This window comes from Malania oleifera, chromosome 4 (genome assembly GCF_029873635.1).
Source record: "Malania oleifera isolate guangnan ecotype guangnan chromosome 4, ASM2987363v1, whole genome shotgun sequence".
NCBI lineage: Eukaryota > Viridiplantae > Streptophyta > Magnoliopsida > Santalales > Ximeniaceae > Malania > Malania oleifera.
Window position 1 is genome coordinate 16797698 of NC_080420.1, and position 21925 is coordinate 16819622.

Below are 21925 nucleotides of genomic sequence, written 5' to 3' on the forward strand. Positions count from 1 at the left end.
GGCTTCCAAATGTCTATACCATAAACAAATCAGATAAAAATACTCTATTGAATATTTCTATTCATAAAAAAAATGAGTTCTAGAAGACATTTAGGTTAACCAATGCAAGTAACTTAAGAAAGATTGGTTTTGACATTACAAAAAATAGCTTTTTGGTGATGTTAGCTACTATATTTTAATTAGATTTTGTTTTTGAGATAATAACTTTTTAGTGTTGGACTTGAATTTATATGATTTTGAATGGAACTTTATAAAATTTTTTACATTGTGTTTGACTAAATTCACATAAATTCATATTCAAAGTTTGAATTCTAAATACCCAAATTCATATAAAAAATATTTTTAAAAAGGAACTTAGATGGACAACTAAACATTTTTCCCAAAGAATGAGTAACGGTATAAACCAAATTACCTGTTCTTAAACTAAAAATAAGACAAAAATTGCCCCCACGGGCATGACGCGATGGAAAGACATCAACAAGTAAGAAGGAGCATCGTGGGTTCAATTTCAGGTAGATACACTCACGGAACTAGCGGTACTTGTGGATGGTGAGAGTTTACTTTGTGAGTCAGCGAAGACCGTGGATGGTCAGAGTTCTCTGTGAGCTAGCGGGGACCGTTGATGATAATGGAGATGTGTCTTGAGGGTCGGATTGGCCAAACATTCAACTCATGCACAGAAGTTGTGTTCGTATTCCAGACTTTACCTTGATCAGTGAGACCTGGGGACAGAGGACACTGATCCGTAGATTTGGTGCCGCACCAGGGGATCCGAAGTACTTGTTGGTGACTGAAGTTCCTATATAATAGAAAAAAAAGACCAAAATTTTTTTTTATTATATGAATACATTTCGAGGAGAAAATCCTACTCTCCCAAAAGGATTAAGCGAAAAATTTTGAGACCTTTTACTAAGGGAACATTTCGATTATTAGAAGTTAAGACTTTGTACTAAATGGCTATGCAAATTCATAAATCCTAATCTTGAAAAGGAGCAAAAAAATTTTAAAAATAGAAAAAAATAAAAAATACTATTTTTTTCTTAAAATTTGATAAAAAAATAAGAACCTTTCTTGAGATTTCAAAAATCTCGTAAGCTTTCCTTGAGATTTTAAAAGTTCACAAACTTTCAGTGATATTTGATGATCATTGTGACGCTTATATATACTCTCCTAAAAAAATTTATCCTTTTTGACAGAATTTTAAAATTTTAGGAAGCGTTTTTAAAGACGTCTATACCTTTTGTTACATCTTCGAAGAAGTCTTTCATTTTATAAAAAAATTAAGAAAATTATGAATGAATGATCTCTTTTTGCAGGTATAGAATAATTAAGGCCCAAGGAATCTTGCAATTGACCAAAAGCATTAGGTCAAACAATCCAACGATAATATTAATTGTGAGGAGAAGTTCCTATACATATGCATCCAAACACGAAAGTCATTGCGGCTGCATGTTTTAGCTGCCCCTATCCGTCATGCTGCACCGCCGGTGGAATTTGCAAATTTAAAGATAATTAAGACGGCGTCAACCATGGCTATAGTCAGACCATGTATATATATATATATATAGATATACAGTATAATATAAAATATAATGGAGGATAGAGGCGGGTGTCTGCTGGTTGAACCATGCTTATCCTAATTGGTTCATGAACTTACTAGATGCATATTGCATATGCCCCCCAAAATCTACGTTGACCTTAGCTATCTACTACTCTCCTTTTATGGAATAAGGATCCATAATGCACACGTGATTTAGCAAAATTTTTGATTGAAAATTTTAAATTATGATTTTTTTTTTAAAATTCAAAAAAATTAATAGAGATGAAAGAAAGAACTGTGTAGTTATGAATTAACTATCAGTTAGTCATAGCATATTTATGTATTAATTCTAATTAGTTGCAAATTACTCATTTTTTACAGTACAATAACTATCAAACCAATATGTGTATTTTGAAAAGATAAAAATTAATGCTAAAATATATCCATTCGATCAAATGTTTGTTTGCTATTGAGACGATCATGAAATACGTGTATAAAATATTGGAAAACCAAATAACACCCATTAAATGTTCGTTCATGCTTTAAGAGCATCTTACATCCCTATGGCATGTGTCGAGTCAAATTCACACATGTATTCTCAAATATGAGTATTCAAATTAGTAATCATTTTATATAATATGGTGCAGTGGTGTTATGAGCCCATGCAATAATGCTTAACTGAGTAGGTCCTCTGGAAGGAGAACCAACGTGTTTCTCCCACTAGACCTATCATATAATAAAAACATATCAAACAGGGAGTGTTATACAGTAGAACTTGTATATAATATGATAGAACCTATTTTTCAGTGTATTTTCGATGAGAGAACCGAAAACATATCAAACAGTGAGTATTGTTATATAGTAGAGCTTGTACATCATATGATAGAACCTACTTTTCAGTGTATTTTCGATGAGAGAGCCTGAAAGATCTAATTATTTTTTTTGTTTTTCATAAAATAGTGTTGTTTTATTTGACTAGATTCAATATTTTCCTCAAAGTATTTGTAAAATCAGGTCGGTGGAAATGTTGCAAAGATAATCAAAGGCAGACATCTCTTAATGATTGGTCAACTGGGATAATAAATAGCATAAAGTTGAATTCATGAGAGTAGTCTGAACATTAAAAGTTACGTTTAAAGGTCGAGCCAACATTTGGCTAACATGACCACGATCACAGTCATCCACATTTGACTCAAATCAAAGGAAAAAATAAAAGCAATTTAAAAAGTCGCACACTAGACTTTTTCGGCGGGTTGACCAGCTCCAAAATACAAACTATTGAAATCTACTACATCATGCAAACGCAATTGTCAAATTTTTATATGTCAACCATATATTGCCATTAGCTCAATGGACTTTTTTTGTATATAATAAATATATATATATATATATATATATATATATATATATTTCTAATCGAAGAAACTTTCCAATTTTCAAATCCATGCAGAAGTCTAGATGCTTTGATCGTCAATTGCATCCCCACGCTGCTTCCCCCATCTCACCTATAAATACACCTTCTCATCTATCCTTTCCCCCACACAAAAATCTCATCACCCAAAGAAGAGAAAAAAATGAAGATTACTTCTGCAACTTCAAGCTTTCCCTTGCTTCTCCAATCCATTGCTTCGTCTGTTCTTCTCCTTCTCCTCTATTCATCAGTTTCATCTGCATATTCTTCTCACCAAGCTCATGACAACTTCATCCAATGCCTTTCCTCTTCAGCAGGCAACCCAGCCTCTATTTCCAAACTCATCTACACCCCACACAACTCCTCCTTCTTCCCTATCTTGCAGAACACAGTCGAAAATCTCCGCTTCGTGATGCCATCGACCCCGAAGCCACTCCTCCTTCTCACCCCCTCGCAAGAATCCCATGTCCAAGCTGCTATCCTTTGCTCCCAAAAACACGGCCTCCAAATCCGAGTCCGGAGCGGCGGACATGACTACGAGGGCCTTTCGTATGTCGCCGACGTCCCTTTCGTCGTCATCGACCTTGTAAACCTTCGGTCGATACAGGTCGATGTCGAGAGCAGCACCGCATGGGTTCAAGCGGGTGCAACAATAGGAGAACTATACTACACTATAGCTGAAAAGAGTAAAACCCTAGCTTTCCCGGCCGGCACGTGTCCCACCGTGGGAGTCGGCGGGCACATAAGCGGGGGAGGCTGGGGTGTGCTGTTCCGAAAACACGGCCTTGCGGCCGATAATGTGCTTGATGCTCGTGTAGTTGACGCTAACGGTAGGGTCCTCGACAGAGAAGCCATGGGCGAGGACATGTTTTGGGCCATTAGAGGAGGAGGCGGAGGCAGCTTCGGAGTCATCCTTGCTTGGAAAATAAAGCTAGTCCAAGTTCCACCTATTGTCACCATATGCTCACTCAATCGATCATTAGAAGAAAATGCAACCAAGCTTGTGTATCAATGGCAGCATGTGGCAGACAAGTTTCCTGAAGAATTGTTCTCTAGGGTTAGCATAAGAGTGGTGAATTCTACACAAGAAGATGATAAACAAAAGATGATAAGAGTCACATTCACATTTTTGCACCTTGGAAGAGTCAATGAGCTCATTCCAATAATGCAACAGAGTTTCCCTGATGTGGGTTTGGTGAAAGATGATTGCACTGAGAGAAGCTGGATTGAATCAACCCTCTTCGGCCCGGGGATCCCGAGCAACGCATCAGTCGAGTTCTTGCTAAACCGAACTCCGTTGGATCGAGGGTTTATCAAGACAAAGTCAGACTACGTGAACAAACCGATCCCGGAGACTGCCTGGAAGGGGATATGGAAATGGTTTCTTCAACCAGGATTAGAGGTGCCAGCCATGTTCCTGACTGGTTTCGGCGGAAGAATGAGTGAGATTCCGGAATCCGAAACTCCTTTTCCGCATCGAGCCGGGACCTTATACCAGGTTCAGTACTTGGTAACTTGGGAAGAAGAAGGGCTCGCGGCATCGAAGCGGCATATGGATTGGATCAGAGGCTTTTACAGTTTCATGGCTCAGTATGTTTCGAAATCGCCAAGAGCTGCGTATGTGAACTACAGGGATCTTGACTTGGGAAGGAACAACGAAGCGTACACCAGCTATAAGAGAGCAAGCGTTTGGGGGAGTAAATATTTCATGAGCAACTTTAAGAGATTGGCTGAGGTGAAGACAAGGGTTGATCCGGGGAACTTCTTTAGGAACGAACAAAGTATTCCATCTCTCTCTTCATGGAGAAAGAAGTTTGGTGATTGATTAATTAGAGCTGGCCCGGGAAAGGAAAAGAGTTAGTTTTTGGACTGTCAAATTAATCTTTATGTGTGCTTGACAAGGTATGAGCATGAATCAATAAAGGTGACATAAGTCGAATACATGCATGCATACGTGTTTATTTGATTTCTGTATAGTTTGTTCTGCCAAATAGTGTTGGCTTAATTTCTAAGTTTCCATATAGTTAAATTGTTGGATGATTCATTGTTTGATAAAGTTAATAAAGTTCAATTGCTTTCTAATTTAAGAAGTACTTTTCTTATTTGAATCGGACAGAACCATTTGAGCCATTTGCCGGGCTATTGCTCTCTACTTCCCTATGCACATACGGATGATTTTTTAGAACAATATTGAAATTTTAGGATGAAAGTTGGTGCTATCTCATATGTATTTTAAATTTTAATTTTGTGCTGAAAAAATTTTAAAAATAATAATAATAATAATAATAATAATAATAATAATAATAATTATTATTATTATTATTCTTATTATTATTTAAAAATAGCTGTGTGGTATGGAATTATCCTTGAATTAGGTAGTGATTTCCTAAAAATATATTTTAATTATTGTTTTTAATTTTTTTTTTCAGCGAGTTGCTAATTTCAATTTTAGCATTTTAGTTCAGAAAATTACTTTCAATTTTAGCATTTTAGTTCAAAAAAATACTCAGTGACACATGCCCATGATGACACAGGTCCACATGGTAAGCCCTCATTGGGTACAGCAAGCAATATGGGCCCCATTTCATAGATATCATCATCCAATGATACAAAAATAATAAGTGAGAAAATAAACTAAAAAATGGTTGATTCAATCAACCCCGTGATGTGGGATTAGGATGGGTGAGAGATTTGTATTATTTAAAGCCTATTGAAGTCGATACTAAACTAATTACTACTTATTAATTGATTTTTAAATTAATGTTAAGGTGAAGAAATTAATAATTTAAGTATGTTTTACCAAAATTAAGTTTGGGAGTATAGTTATACTAGGGAAAGGTATTAACACCTCCTATACACTCATTTTACGAATCATACCCAGTCAACTATTGATTATCTCAACTTAATTTAGATAACCCTTAATTAACTCTAAATTATCAATTAATTAATAATAAATTTTAGAAAAAAATGTAAAATATGGTATGGTTTGAGAATGTATAATAAGACCTCTAGAAAGAGGGGGTCATGTTAGATAATTTTGGTTGAATTGATATATGAGAGGTCTAAAATACCCCTCCACCCTTTGTTTTATTATTAGGCCACACACATGTACACACATGCAAATATGATGTATACAATGATTAAACATATAAAAACAATCATGAAAATGAATTAAATTAAACAAAATGGACTCAAAAACATTCCCCTAATTTTTAGAAAATTTTCTAGAATTTTTTTGGCATTTTTTAGAAATTTCCAATTCTATGGGCATTTTGGTCATTTTGAAAAAGTTATGCTTTTTTTTTTTTTTTTTTGCAATTTTTTTTTTTTGGATTTTCCTCTAGCTTATTATTTTTTTTTTTGGTTTTTTATTTCAAAGAAAGGAACAATAATAATGGTAATGGACAAAAAGAGGTACATTAATTTCCACACGTACCAAAAATAATAAAGGAATAGTGAAAAATCAATCTATACATACAAATTCATCCACAATTTTTATTACCCTTTTCTTGTCTTTTTTTATTTTAAATAACAACAAAAGCCCCACATATAAACATAAATACACACGCCCACATCCACCACCATGCATGTAAAAATAATCAATTTTTTTGCAAATGAAAGTTTCACTACTCTCATGGACTCCTGCATGTATATGAACACTTACTTACACACACTTATATTCACATACAGGCATATATACCCATGCCGCCAACTCACATATGCATGCATGTACATAATACATACATAACATGCATGTATATACATTACAAAAAAGAAAATTTTTAGTGAAGGTTTTAAACTGTCACTAATAATAAAAAAATGTCACTATTAATTATTTATGATGACGTAGTGACAGTTATGAATTAGTGACTATAATGGTCATCTCAACTGATTATTAGTGATGGAGACAGGCCGTTACTAAAAGTGTAATATTGTCACTATAAGTAACATTATTTTTAGGCTGAAAATCGTCACTAAAAACATACTATTAGTGACGGTTTAGAAACCGTCACTATTGCTAACTTATAGCAATGGTTTGCAACCATCACTATTGTCGTACCTTTAGCGACGGTTCACAACCATCTCTATTGTCTAACTTTTAATGACGGTTTGCAACCGTCACTATTGCCCTACTTTTAGTGACGATTAGCAACCGTCACTATTGGGACACTTTTAGTGACGGTTCTAGAGCGGTCACTATTGCCCACTTTTAGTAACGACTGTTAAACCATCACTAAAAGTTTCCAATAATTATTATTTTTTTCACAAAATCACGCATTCTTGTGAGAACCTTGTAGTTAATTTTCGTTACACATCATATTGAACTTGTTGTGCAATGAAACAAACGATCTTATAACGCAGTAACCAATAGTGAAATATACAGAAAACACAATCACACAGATTATATGAAAGTGATAAAACAATGACATGAAAAATTACGTGGTTCGCCAATGCCTACATCCACAGAGCAAACAACAGTGATTTTTAACTATCTTTTGTCAAAAGAAATATGGATTACAACATAAAACATGTATATATAACCCTCTCGGAGGTTTTGCCCACGAAACCCAACTTGTATAACTTCCCAATTCAAAATTTGAAAACTAGCACTAAGTAACCTAGTAAAACCGTCGACGGTTTAATGCCGAGACCAAATAGTCGGTATAACATTGCATAACAATCGACTATTTCTTTTGAACCTAACAAAATCATTGACGATTTCAGGAAAACTGTCAACGATTTAGTCATGTAGACTAGACAACATATGAATGCTTAGCGAACAAATGATCTTACAACGCAGCAAGTAGCAATGAAATATATAGAAAACACAATCACGCAGATTATTATATAAAAGTAATAAAATAATGACACGAAGAATTACGTGGTACGACAATGCCTACATCCATGGGAGCAAACACCAGTGATTTTTAACTATCTTCTGTCAAAAGATATATGGATTACAACATACAAAATGTATATATGCTTTCTTTCATCGGGTTCATAACGCCTCACAGATTCTTGGATCCTAGACTCGGGATGTTCTTATCACATGACTCCCAACAAAGACTGGTTCACCACTTACAGATTGGTGATTTATGGTTCTGTTCTGATGGGAAACAATGTTTCCTACAAAGTTGTCAGAATGAGGAATATCAAAATCAAGATGTATGATGATGTGGTAAGGATGTTATATTATATGTGATGTAAGACATGTACCAGATCTACAAAAGAATGTGATTTCATTGGGCACTTTAGATTGTAACGGGTATAGTATAATTACAAGTCTGAAAGTGCGATAATGAAGGTGTGTAAAGGCGCCTTGATGGTGATGAAGGAAAGAAGTTAGCGTGGAATATCTATGCATTGTTGGGTACCACAGTTGTAGGTGGAGCTGTAGCTACAAATTCTGAGTCAGATAATACTATTTTGTGTAAAACAACCACACACAAAACAGAGGGTATTCTTAACTACATTTATTTGGATGTTTGGGGGACCGGTGAGGGTAGCATCACTAGTTGGACATATGTACCTTGTGAGTTTATCACGAAAGGTCTAGGGGTACTTCATGTGGCACAAGTCAGATATCTTTGCTAGGTTTAACTTGTGGTTGAGGTGGAAAATTGATCTAGGAGAAAGATCCTCAGGTCAGACATTGGAACTAAGTACGCTGGTGTTCAACGACTTTTGCGAACATCATGACATAGGGAGACATTTCACAGTACGCAGGACACCACCACAGAATGGTGTGGCGAAAAGGGTGAATTGAACTCTAGCTGAAAGGGCTTGGGGTCTCAAGTTATATGCAGGGCTTGCAAAGAACTTCTTAGTACAATCAGTGAGTATGGTGTGTGTTTCTTGATTAATCGATCGCTAAGGGTATCACTAGATGGGAAAGTTATAGAAGAGGTTTGGACATGTTATACGGTAGACTACTATGATTTTGTGAGTGTTTGGAGGTCCAGTTGTGCATGTTTCTAGTGAGGTGAAATCTAAGATTGGCACAATGTCTAGACGGTGCATCTCTCTGGGGTATCAAAAAGGTGGGTTCAAGTTGTGGGATCCAATGACAAACAAGGTGGTGATCGGTGGAGACATGGTTTTTGATGATAAAGTCATGGTACAATGTACTCAAGTAGATGAAGAAAAAGAGGTGCTAGAAAAAAGCAGCAACAATGAGCATGTGGTGCAGGTGGATTTAAAGACTCGGGGCAAAAATGCAGGGAGTTCTAGCTCGAGAGACTGTAGTATCACAGTATAAATTGCAGCAGAAAGGAGATTGTGATGCAGATGGAGTTATAGACTTAAGGAAAATATGTCATTGTTCATATTGTAGGGAGTTCTAGCTCAGGAGACCAGCATGATCACAATGGGCCCAGATGCACTATCAGGCCACTGCCCAGGTATGAGTTAGATGATTTGATGTATTATGCATTCATTATTACCAACAAGGTTCCTACTATTTTTTAAGATACAGTGCATAGCAAAGGAAAAAATAAATGGATAAGTTCTATGGTGGAGGAGATGGAGTTACTGCACAAGAATCAGACGTGGGAGTTGGTGGAGCTTCCAGAGGGAAAGAGGGCGATAAGATGCAAGTGGGTAATCTCTATGTTCTTTTATGTTGTTGACATGTTAATTCTTAGGAAGATTTTGACTGAGGGTTAAACTATTAGAAACTCTGTTAAGAAAATAATTTGACATGAAGGTTTTGGGTGCGGCCAAGAAGATTCTTGGATTGGAGATTCGCAAAGATAGAGCTGCAGGGAGATTGTGGTTATCTCAGGGTGGCTTTGTGGATAGAAATGCAACGAGATTATCGTTATCATAGGGTGGTTTTGTGGAGAAGGTGTTGGAGAGGTTTATCATGGTTAAATCGGTCACCGTTGGTGAATAATTTTAATTTGTCTATTGCTTAGTACCCAAGGATAGACGGTGATGTTTGTGACATGTCAAAGGTCCCTTATGTAGTGGGGTGTGTGATATATGTTATGGTTTGTTTAAGACTGGGTCGGGCACAAGCTGTTAGTGTGGATACTTCAGACTATGGTGTCATGTTCGGCATACAACAGAGTGATCTGTCAGTTGTAGGATTTATGGATGCAGGCTATGTAGAGGACTTAGATGACAGGAGGTCTACAACACGACATGATGTGGGAGGGCCTATTTATTGGAAGTTCAGGGTTCAGTCTCAGGTTGCACAATTTACAGCTGATTTGGGGTATATGGTAGTAGCCGAAGCTGCAATGGAAAAGTTCAAGTATCACTTGGACTTGGTTTTATGTCTCCAGTTGTTAGACGGGAGGTGATTCCAATCTATTGTCCCAGGTAGAGCAGCAGATTATGCTTTCATATTTTCTCCTAAGTGATGAATATTAGCTAGGGTAGAGATTGTTGGGTATGTGGCTCATATTGAGTGAAACTCATGCACTGGGAAAGCATGGTGAAGCAAAGAATAGGGAAACTGGGCTGCAAGAAGAAACTGTTGACTATTTGGTCGACGGTATGATCAACGATTTGGGTCTCGAAAGATAATCATCGATGGTTTCAAATTTCAGTCTACAGGGGAATAGCTCTTGGTATTAAACCATCGACGATTTTGTTCTGCACTAAACACAAATTTTGAATCGGGAGATGAATAGATTGGGGGATTTGGAGGATTTTCCTCTGAAATTTGCTACAAAAGTGTTTTAGATGCATTCTAAGTCTTCTATACACATAGGGTTAGTATATTAACCATATTTTATAAATCTTGATGTAAGCTTTGACGAATTGATAGTGAAAATTAACTGCTTGCTTCCGTGGATGTAGGCACATTACTGAATCACGTAAATTATTGTGTCTTTGATTTATTAACATTCCTTTATTCTCTTTGTAAGTGATCGTGTTTCCATATATTCATCGTTGGTTTCTTGCATTACTTGTTCTGATTCATTTTTTGGTTTCTACTGCGTATTGGCATTGGCATTGGCATTCAGACCACTTTGTGCAACAACGTGAGATGATGAAACTTCATAAGAAAAATACTTTGATGGGTGTCAAAACATGCAAGTTTAATTTTTTCAAGTATTGTGTGCTTGGAAAACATAATAGAGTACATTTTAGGACAGCCACACACAAGACAGAGGGAATTATTGACTACATTCATTTAGATGTTTGAGGGCCGATAAGGGTAGCATCATGGAAATGACATATGTACTTTGTGAGGTTTTTTATTTTTTATTTTTTATTTTTTATTTTTATTTTTATTTTTATTTTTATGATTACTCACGAAAGGTCTGGGTATAATTCATGCGACACACATCAGATACGTTTGCCAAGTTCAAATTATGGAAAGCTGAAGTGGAAAACTAGACTGGGAGAAAGATCAAATACCTCAAGTCTGACAATGGTACTGAGTACGTCGATTCGAGGGTCATGGAGTTATGCAAGCAGCATGGCATTAGGAGACATTTCACAGTATGCAAGACACCACAACAAAATGGTGTAGTAGAAAGGATGAACCGAACTATAGATGAAAGAGCTCGGTGTCTCAGGTTGAATGCAGGGCTTGCAAAGAACTTTTGGGTAGAGGTAATAAATATGATGTGTTTCTTGATTAACAGATCACCAAGGATAGCACTAGATGGGAAAGTTATAGAGAAGGTGTGGACATGCAGTGCGGTAGACTACTCTGGTTTGAGAGTGTTTGGATGTACAACCTATGTGCACGTTTCTAGTGAGGAGATATCAAAGCTTAATGCAAAGTCTAGATAATGCATCTTTTAGGGGTAATAGAAAGGGCTGAAAGGGTTCAAGTTGTGGGATCTAAAGGCAAACAAAGTGGTGATCAGTAGAGATGTGGTTATATATATATATATGAGAAAGCCATGTTGTATCCTACTCTGGAAGAAGAAGAGAAACAGGTGCTAGAAAACTACAGCAACAACAAATATGTGGTGCAGGTGGAGCTAAAGACTCAAGTTGAAGATAACAATGTTCAGAACGTAGGGATTTCTAACTTGTTGACTTTTTGAGTTCGATCTCTATTTTGATGCTTACAAACACAAGTGTCTCTTTTGTATGTGTTTAAGTGCTGAACATGTATAATGCATGCATTTGCATGATATGGATGAATGCTTAGATCGACCATAGTAGACCCTAGGGACCAGAACATTTCACCAAAAACCTTTTTCTAAAAATTTAAAAATCATACAAAGCTTTTGGAATAGATTTAAGGTCAAAGATTTCGGTCGACCGACGCCAGATTTTTAGGCTAAATTAAAAAGCCTATGTAACACCTCGACCTGGGTCTGTCAGGGAGTACTGCGTCTCTCTTCCTCCACCTGAACTAGAAAATAGGGGGGGGGGAGTCTTGTCAAACTAATGACTGGCCCCACAGACTAACACATGTCCTTTTCAGTGTGTTCTATCCTCACTCACACACACTTCTGAGAAAACTTTCCAGAAGGTCATCCATCCCACGATTACTCTAAGCCAAGCACACTTAACTGTGAAATTCTTATGGGAAGGCTCCCGGAAAGAAAGGTGCATCTTATTGATATGGATAGTAACATCTAATCCTTTTAAGTCTTTCTTCCATGGGGTATCACATTCACCCCCATTTATAGAATGCAACGTCCTCGTTGTGAACCCATATTTCCAAACCCAGGTGATGTTAATCTCATCGCACTTCTGTTGGGCAATTGCTTTGATACTATTTTGTAACGTCCCGACCTGGGTTTTCTAGGGAGCACTACTTCCCTCCTTCTCCACCTGGACTAGACAACAAGGGGCCGGCCTTATCGGACTAATGACTAGCCCCACAGACTAACACGTGTCATTTTCAGTGTGTTTTGTCCTCACTCACACACTTCCTGAGAAAGCTTTCTAGAAGGTCACCTATCCCAAGATTACTCCAAGCCAAGCACGCTTAATAGTGGAGTTCTTATGGGAAGACTCCCAAAAAGAAAGGTGCACCTTGTTGATATGGGTACTAACATCTAATCCTTTTAAACCTTTCTTCTGCGGGGTATCACAACCTAGGTTGTAGACTGACCATAGGTCCCCATGCACAGGCCAATTAGAACATAACTTGAGTTTTGAAAGGGCTTCGAGCGACCGAACTTAAAAGGTTAAAATGGTTCAGGTGACCGAATGTGTAAAGAGTCAAAAAGTTGATTGAGGCCCGGGCGACTGAACTTAATTTGAACTGATTGTCCACGGTCGACCGAATGCTCAAAGTAACTTTTCCCATTATCCTCGAGCAACCGAACTTATAGCTCAAAATAGGCCTGGGTGACCGAATCATGAAGTTTGAAAACTCAAATCATGGACCAGGCGACCGAACCTCGAGCGTTTGGAAAATTGCCTTGGCCTAGCCACTTAAACTCACCCTTGGACCCTCGAACTCAAAATTCCACCTTTTCTCTTTGTGCCTGTTTGGGCGACTATTCCTAAGGACCGGGTGACGAAACCTCTTATGTTGAAAATTTTTTAAAGGTCTAAAACGTCATTAATTTTTAATTAAACTTTTCCAAAATATCGAGCGTGTCCCCAATGATCATAATTTTAGGAAAATCTATAAATACCCCCTCATAACTCTAGATTAGTAACTTTGATTAACTCCTAAATCCTCTCAAATTATTTTGTTAATCAAAGTTCCCCTAAACCGTTTTTAATGCAAAATCTTTTTCTTGGGGAAAATCTTTTACTCTCCAAAATTTTCTTTCATTTATTATTGTAAATCATTTTTTTAAGAGAGTATTTTTATTGCGCATTTATTTTTAGAGTGTGTTTATTTTAAAAAAGTTTTGAGCATAAATCTTATCTTCTCCAAATAATATTATTGCAAATCTTTATTGGAGAAAATATTTGTTTTACATTTGATCTTTAAAGCTTTTATTGCATGTTTCATATAACATCAAAGATCTTATATATTAGTTTTTATAAAAATATTTTTAGAGCAAATCCTATGTTCTTCGGTGTTTATCAGGGTTCAAATCTTTGAAGCATTTTATCATATATATCTTTCTTCAAAACTTATAATATTTATTTTGAAAAACACCCTTTCTCTACTGAGCATAAATCATATCAAAAGAGAGTTATCTGTAATGACCTGCTACTTACACCATTTCATTTTCATTTTTTTCCTTTAATATATATAAAACATATAACCAATCGATCCGTAATGCTACTGAAACATCTCAGGCCCCAAAAAGCACTGAGGAAACTCTGTACTCCATACATTCCTAAGCAGCAGTATAGAAGAAACTAAAAACATTCACATACTATACCAGGAAACCGTGAATTCCAAAATACACATATACATATATCACAAATACCTAATGACATCACCAAAACTTGAGATCTACCCCAAACCACTGGTACCAAAGAACACCTACCCTTCCAATAAGGGTAGCGTAAGCAGTCCTCTACTCGCGAGCCTTATCCGCTTGCCTAACTGGATCTCCTGAAAAATAGTAAGTCATTAGAATGAGGCAACGTTCAGTAAGAGAAAATATGCTATTACTAGTGTGTGGCGGTTGAGTTCACATTTAATATATAGATATAATACTGATACTGTAAAATAAATATGCAGGTATGCTGTACAAAACTCTCGTAATATAATTTAAAATACAATAGTGTATCTAAGTTTTCTATTCATACATACTGCTAATATTGTAATATAACTACTGCTGTGTGATATATCTATACATAGGAACTTCTGAGATAATACCTTGGGATTTGTATGTCATGATTTAAACCCTCATGATAGGGTTGTGCGGCCCGTAGGCGGGACTAACTTTGATTGGTCTACTAGGCAAGTCAATCTATATCTACTATCAACTAACAATCTAGCCCATTGTAGTCTCTTCGGGTAATCTCCAAATCTATCTCGTCTAACCGCCCACCTCAACCCAGCTTGCTGGGGAGACTGCAATCTCTCATGGCGCGGTTAGACAGAATCCACATACTATCTGAGTTATGTGATTGCACTCTATTTGAAATAGCAACGGTACCGTGCTCTGTTGTCTGTATTTGTCTGAAATTTCCTTAGGGATCTGATACTGTGTAATACTAATATATATATACTTATCTTGCTGTTTTAACATGATTTCAAAATAACCATGACACTATAAATCTGAACTGAAATATTTGATTGAAATATTAATATTATCTGTTTGAAATATCTGTAATATTTGTCTGAAATATCTGTAATATCTGTCTGAAATATCTGTCTGTGTGTTATGGTTTTAGAAATCATGTCATTATGAAAACTACTATAAATCATACTTTCTGCTAATATCTGTATAACTGGATATCTGTAAAGTTATTTAATCATCATACTAAATTGAAGTAAACTCAAGCCACACATTTGAGTAATCAAAATCTCATGCTCAATTTCTGTAATTCTACTGTAATACTAATAACAATAATATTCTGGCAACTGATCAATAAACTGATGTGTATGCATAAACATAATCTTCTCACATACATTCTAAAATCCCTAGCATAGCATATTTCTCTTACCTGATTACTGGAAAGCCCCTAGTATGACTGGTCCTACACTCACAGGGTTTCCCGTTAAACACACTGAAACAACATTCCCCATAACAAAACTTCAGTATTTCTTTGCATACTACATTTCTTATAACTATGGTAAAGCCAAATATTGAATAAAAGGTCTTAACTTAAATTTGGGTAGAAATCCAAGGCAGCCCCACCAACGATCCACTCCAGCAGACTTGGAGAGAACTTTCCTAGGAGTGTCGTGGTGGCCTTGGAATGTCAAACCGGCGAGAATTCGGCTCGAAAACTTAGAGAGAAGGTAGGAGAGACGACCAAGAGAGAGGAGGATTCTGCGCGTGAATTTTTAGTTAAAAAAATGAGATTTAAGCTATTTATATAGTGGCCTTCGTCGATGAGCCACGTCACTTCGTCGACGAGGTTAAGAAGGAAGTTCGTCGATGAATGCCTACTATTTGTTGATGAAATTCAGAACTGAAATATAGTCTCTCGGTATCTTCTTGTCCTGTGTTCATCGACGACACCTTGTTTAAGTTTTTAATTTTTAATTCTTTTTCTCTCCTTCTCCTATTATTAAATTATGAAAATTATCCGGGTCTCTACATTCTCCCCTCCTTATAAAATTTCATTTTTGAAATTTACCATTTATATCGTACATTATTCTCTAAAGAAAAATGGTCTACTTATTTTATTACTTATCCTCACTTATGGCGGAGGAATACCGTGGTAACATTCTATGTTCTGGGAGATTACATATATAAAACTAACAGACTACTTACTAACTAAATTAATACACTTACCTGCAAAAGAAACATTACCTAACTACTTACATTTTACCTGGTTATAACTAAATCTCTTGGAACAATTGCAGGTATTTCTGTCTTATCTATTCATCGAGCTCCCAAGAAGCTTCCTCTATAGTATGATTTCTCCACAAAACTTTCACCAACTGAATTTCTTTGGAGCGCAATGCTTGTGTCTTTCGATTCTAAGATCTGTACTGGTGCTTCCTCATAGACTAATGAATCTTTAAACTCTATTTCTACATAACTGATTATGTGGGATGGGTCTAGGATGTATTTCCTCAACATGGAAACATGGAGTACGTCTTGTATCCTGGACAAAGCTGGTGATAGAGTTAGCCTATAGGCAACTGACCCCACTCTCTCTAGTATCTCAAATGGGCCAACAAACCTAGAACTAAGCTTGCCCTTCTTCCCAAACCTCATAACCTCTTTTAGAGGAGCTACCTTCAAGAATACCCGAACCCCCACATCAAATTCTAATTCCCAGCGGCGAGTATTTGCGTAACTTTTCTGCCGACTTTGAGCAGTACCAATTCTTTCTTTAATTACTCAGACCTTATCGTATGCCTGCTGTACTATCTCTGGACCCAAAACTTGTCTCTCACCTACTTCATCCTAGAAAAGAGGAGAACGACACCTTATACCATACAGTGCCTCGTAAGGTGCCATGCCGATGCTAGCCTGATAGCTATTATTGTAAGAAAACTCAACTAGCAGCATAAACTAGGTCCAGCTACCCCCAAAATCTAGCACGCACTTCTGAAGCATATCTTATAATGTTTGGATTGTCCTCTTAGTCTGACCATCTATCTGAGGATGAAAAGCAATGTTGAATGCTAATTGTGTACCCATAGCCTCCTGAAAGTTTTTCCAGAATCGTGAAGTAAACTAAAGATCTTGGTCTGAAACTATGGATACCGGTATACCATGGACACGAACTATTTCTTGAACGTATATTTCTGCCAATCTATCCATGGAATAGCCAACTTTAATTGGGATGAAATGAGCGGTTTTCGTCAAATGATCAACGATCACCCAAATAATATACAATCCCTGTCGTACTGGTGGTAACCCAGTAATAAAATCCATAGAGACGTGATCCCATTTCCACTCTGGTATAAATAGTGGCTGCAACTGTCTTACAGGTCTCGGGTGCTCAGCCTTAACTTTCTGGCACGTCAAACACTGCTGTACAAATTCAGCAACTTCCTTTTTCATCCTACTCCACCAAAAATAATCTCGTTGATCCATATACATTTTAGTATTGCCAGGATGAACTATGTATAGTGATTTGTGAGCTTCTTCTAAAATCATTTTTCTAATATCATCATCGCTAGGCACACACAATTTAGTGCGAAATCTAAGAGCTCTGTCATCAGAGATACTGAATTTCTCTCCTTGAACATCAGTATCTAGTTATTACTCTCGAACTTTACGTCATAACCCTGAGCGGCCTTATCTTATATTATAGCGTCAGATGCACAAGCAATCTGGACCATAAATGCCTGAGATGAACCTCTATTAACTCTATGCAAATCTCTCTAAATCCATACAGATCGGGGTGCTGAATCTCCAAGCTGCCAGTACTAGTCCCACTGATTTCATGATCAAGGAATCTGCTGCCACATTCGCTTTCTTGGGTGTAACTAATAATGAAGTCATAGTCTTTAATCAGTTTTACGCACCTTCTTTTCCTCATATCAGTTATTTTGGGTAAAGAAAGATGTTAGGCTTCTATGTTATGTGAAGATTTGCATTCCCACCATATAGATAATCTCCAAATTTAAAGCTAAAACACGGTAGCCAATTCTAAGTCATGTTAGTATAGTTTTTCTATACTTTTTAAACTGTCTAGAAGATACCGATAAACCCTATAGTGCTACATCAACACAAATCCAAGACCCTTCAAAGATGCATCACTGTATATCACAAAACCCAAACCGTCCTCTCCTGATAGGATAGCCAACACTGGGGCAGTAACAAACATCTATTTAACTCTTGATTACTCTGCTCATTAGTCATCGACCATTCAAACCTTACATTTTCCTCGTTAGTCGCTCAGCGACCTGATAGACTAGAGTAACCAGTCTACAAAATGTCAGTAGTAGCCCACCAAACCTAGAAAACTTCTACCTCTTAGACATTCCCTGACCCCTTACCATTCACTACCGCCTCTATCGTACTCATGTCAACTGAACACCGGCCTCAGAGATCACATGGCCGAGAAAAGAACTTTGTCTCACCAGATTCAATTTCTTGAATTTCGATAAACTTTATCCTCTCAATGTTGCAAGACAGCCTCAAATGATGCTCGTGCTCCTCAAAACTCCTCGAGTAGAACCGTAATATCATCAATGAAAACAACCATAAATTAGTCCAAATAATGATGAACACGCGAGTCATTAAATCCAAAATACTGCTGGTGCGTTAGTCAACCCAAATGCATTACTAAGAATTTTCATGCCTAAATCTCGTTGGAAATTCCGTCTTTGAAACGTTCTTTGCCCGAACTTATCTGATGATACCTGACCGAAGGTCAATTTTAGATAGACTGGGTCCCCTAGAGCTGATGAAACAAGTCGGTCGATCCTAGGAAGATGATATTATTCTTAAACAGTCAGTTTAGTATCTCTCTGTAACCTATATATACACATCCTCATGGTCCCATTTTTTTCTTCACAAATAGAATTGGCGCTCCCTAGGAGCGACACACTGGGCCTAATAAATCCTTTATCCAGCAATTCCTGCTTGATCTTTTAGTTTTTCGGAACTGGTTGGAGCCATTCAGTAGGTACTTTAGATACTGTGTGAACCAAGTAGAAGATCCACAACTAATTCCACTTCACACTCTAGTGGCAAACAGGTATTCTTCTGAAAATACATCTTGAAAATTCTTATAACCATAGGAATTGGATTGTTTCAATTTTCTTTTGGCAATTCTTTTACACCATTTACTCTCAGAATAGGCAACAAGTCCTACAGCCATCTTGAATCAGTCTCTTACCTGAATAGCTGACGCAAGCTGTGTTAAATAACGTACGGTGAACTAAGAAATTTGTATTCTTGCTCACCTGGCGGTCTAAAAATCACTCTTTTAAAGGACAATCAATACTAACATAATTAATGCAACCAATCCTACCCAGAATTAGATCAAACCTTGCATGTCAAACACAAGATTCGATGACAGTTCCTTTTTCCTAAAGCAAAGTCTTTGATATTCTCCTACATCTCACCATGATCCAGTCGGGTAGCTACAGCCCAACCAACCATCCAACAACTATGCCTCTACCCCGTTAATTTAGGAGACACCAATGAAATAAAGAATGGGTGGCACCGGCTATCAAAAAAACAAAAGTTTTAATGAAAAGCAGTAGGGATACCTATAAACTATGCACTCAAGCTGCTCGGCGTCTCCCGGCATCAATGCATTGATCTTGCCGGTGCGGTGTTCTCGATTGCCTCTATGAGGCGCCTGATAACCACCCTAAACGGTCTGGGCGCTGGTGCTTGGGTGGCAATCCCTATCACGACCAAGAACTGTGCACAGTCTCCAAACGGTAGCATACTTCCTCTCCCCATTCTATGTTTCACATGGAGTCTCTGGCACATCTAGACAGAGGAATAGGCCTTCACCCTGAGACACCACCCCCCATCATCTGTCCTTGACTAAAACATATTGAATCTCCATTTACATGGCCCTCGACGGAACTCACTGAAATTACTAAGGCGCAGGCCTGTCCTCTGACTCAAGCGACGAACACCCCTCTGCCCATACCACTCTATAACGGCAGTTCTATCCACCACCTCTGCTAACGTTTGTGCTCGAAACTAGGTTAACTTGCCAAATATAGATTCTTTCCTCAAGCTTCTCAAACTTTTTTCTTGCTTTCTTCTCCTCATCTGGTGCCAAGTGTGGGCAAAACACAGGACAACATCAATAAAACCATGCGCATTACTAGACACTGTTATTGCATCCTGAGCTAAGTGTAGGAATTGCTGCCTTCGTGCTCCAAACGATAGTAGGGGAAATATGCAATCAAGAGCAGTTCCTTGAATCGACTCCACGGTCCACCGGCACTGGATCGACCTTTGTTCCTCAATCAATCGCGCTGACCTCCAATCAGCGCTTTGGTCTCCTATCAGTTAAATGATGCAAATGGACACCTTATGCTCGTCTGTACGTGCCAGCACTGTCAAAATCTCCTTAACATCTGACCCAAATTTCAACTACACTAAGGTCAGGTCCTCTAGGAAAAGATGGAGGCTTCATTCACGGTAAAAAAAATGCTGATTGTGCAGCCACGTCTCCCCTTACTTCCTAGCCATCTCAGCCACCCACTACTAGGGACGCGAGTAACATGCATCTGTATCTCTACATCCATACTGGAGGGTCCTGTTCTATCACCTCCAGCATTCGTACCAATGCTCCCAGAGATCCATCCTGTAAATTACAAAGAACACTATTTTAGGACATTCCCTCAAACACCCAATATCTCCCGTACAGATCTAATTTATTTTATTCAAATTAAAAACACAGATTCTCTATTAACTATCACCCCTGCCTCCTAACCAAAATCCAATCATTGCCAACCTAAAACACATGACTCGTCGATAGTTGCATGACTTTCCTGAAATTGTCACTTAGGAAAACAAAAAAACCACCACGAAATCTGTATCCAGAACATAGAACAAAACCTCAAATTATTTCCTATATTCTGGAATGTTCAGCAACATTCCTAGGGTCTACAGACCTAACAACCTAGGCTCTGATACCAAACTGTAAGACCTACTACTTACATCATTTCATTGAGGTGCATTTTCCTTAATATATATAAAACATATAAACAATTTGTCTATTAATGCTACCAAAACATCTCAGGCCCAAAAAAGCCACTAGGAACCTGTACTCCATACATTCATAAGTGCGGTATACAAGAAAACTCAAAACTCCACATAATTACCAAAGAATGTGATTCCCAAAAACATATATACATGTATCAAAAATACCCAATGAACACCAACCTGATCTACCCCAACCACTGGTACAAAGAACACTTACCTTCCAATAAAGGGCGCGGAAGTGTCCTATACCCGCGAGCTTGATCGCTTGCCTAGCTGGATCTCCTGAAAAATAGAAGTCATTAGGATGAGACAAAGCTTAATAAGAGGAAATAGCTATTACCAGTGTGTGGCCAGCTAAGTACACATTTAATATACAAACTAATTTGATACTGTAAATAAATATGCTGTAGTTGTACAAAAACTCTCGGAATATACATTTAAACTAGAAAGCATAAAAACTAGTCCAGCTACCCCCAAAAAATCTAGCAAGCCTTCTGATAGCATACTTTAATGTTGGATTGTCCTCTTAGTCTGGTACATCCTTATCTGAGGATGAAAAAGACATGTTTTAATGATTAATTGTGGTTGTACCCATTAGCTCCTGAACGTTTTTTTCCAGAACGTTGAAGTAAGTGTTAGGAAAAAATAAGGATCTGGTGAAAAATATGGATACCGGTATACCATGGAACACGAAATTATTTCTTGAAAGTATATTTAGGCACAATGTATCAATGGAATAGCCCAACTTTAATTGGGGATAGGAAATGAAAGAGCGGTTTGTCAAATGATAAAACGATCACCCCAAATGAATATACAATC

General features: G+C 37.4%; 2 protein-coding genes across 2 annotated transcripts; both read left to right on the forward strand.

Moving 5' to 3' along the window:
• Positions 1-3083: 3083 nt before the first annotated feature.
• On the forward strand, positions 3084-5038 carry LOC131153255 (tetrahydroberberine oxidase-like). The gene has a single exon (XM_058105443.1). It carries the CDS (start codon positions 3115-3117, stop codon positions 4774-4776), a length of 1662 nt encoding a protein of 553 aa, XP_057961426.1. The 5' UTR covers positions 3084-3114; the 3' UTR covers positions 4777-5038.
• Positions 5039-9448: 4410 nt separating this feature from the next.
• LOC131153706 (uncharacterized) lies at positions 9449-10258 on the forward strand. Its single transcript, XM_058106155.1, has 3 exons — positions 9449-9547; positions 9658-9744; positions 9869-10258. The coding sequence occupies exons 1-3, from the start codon at positions 9449-9451 to the stop codon at positions 10256-10258; spliced, it is 576 nt and encodes a 191-aa protein (XP_057962138.1).
• Positions 10259-21925: the final 11667 nt, after the last annotated feature.

Coding starts and splice junctions, on each gene's coding strand:
- LOC131153255 (XM_058105443.1), top strand. CDS start 3,115: ATGAAGATTACTTCTGCAACTTCAAGCTTTCCCTTGCTTCTCCAATCC.
- LOC131153706 (XM_058106155.1), top strand. CDS start 9,449: ATGGATAAGTTCTATGGTGGAGGAGATGGAGTTACTGCACAAGAATCA. Junction 9,548..9,657: donor AAGAGGGCGATAAGATGCAA/GTGGGTAATCTC, acceptor TTTGACATGAAG/GTTTTGGGTGCGGCCAAGAA. Junction 9,745..9,868: donor GGTTATCTCAGGGTGGCTTT/GTGGATAGAAAT, acceptor TCTATTGCTTAG/TACCCAAGGATAGACGGTGA.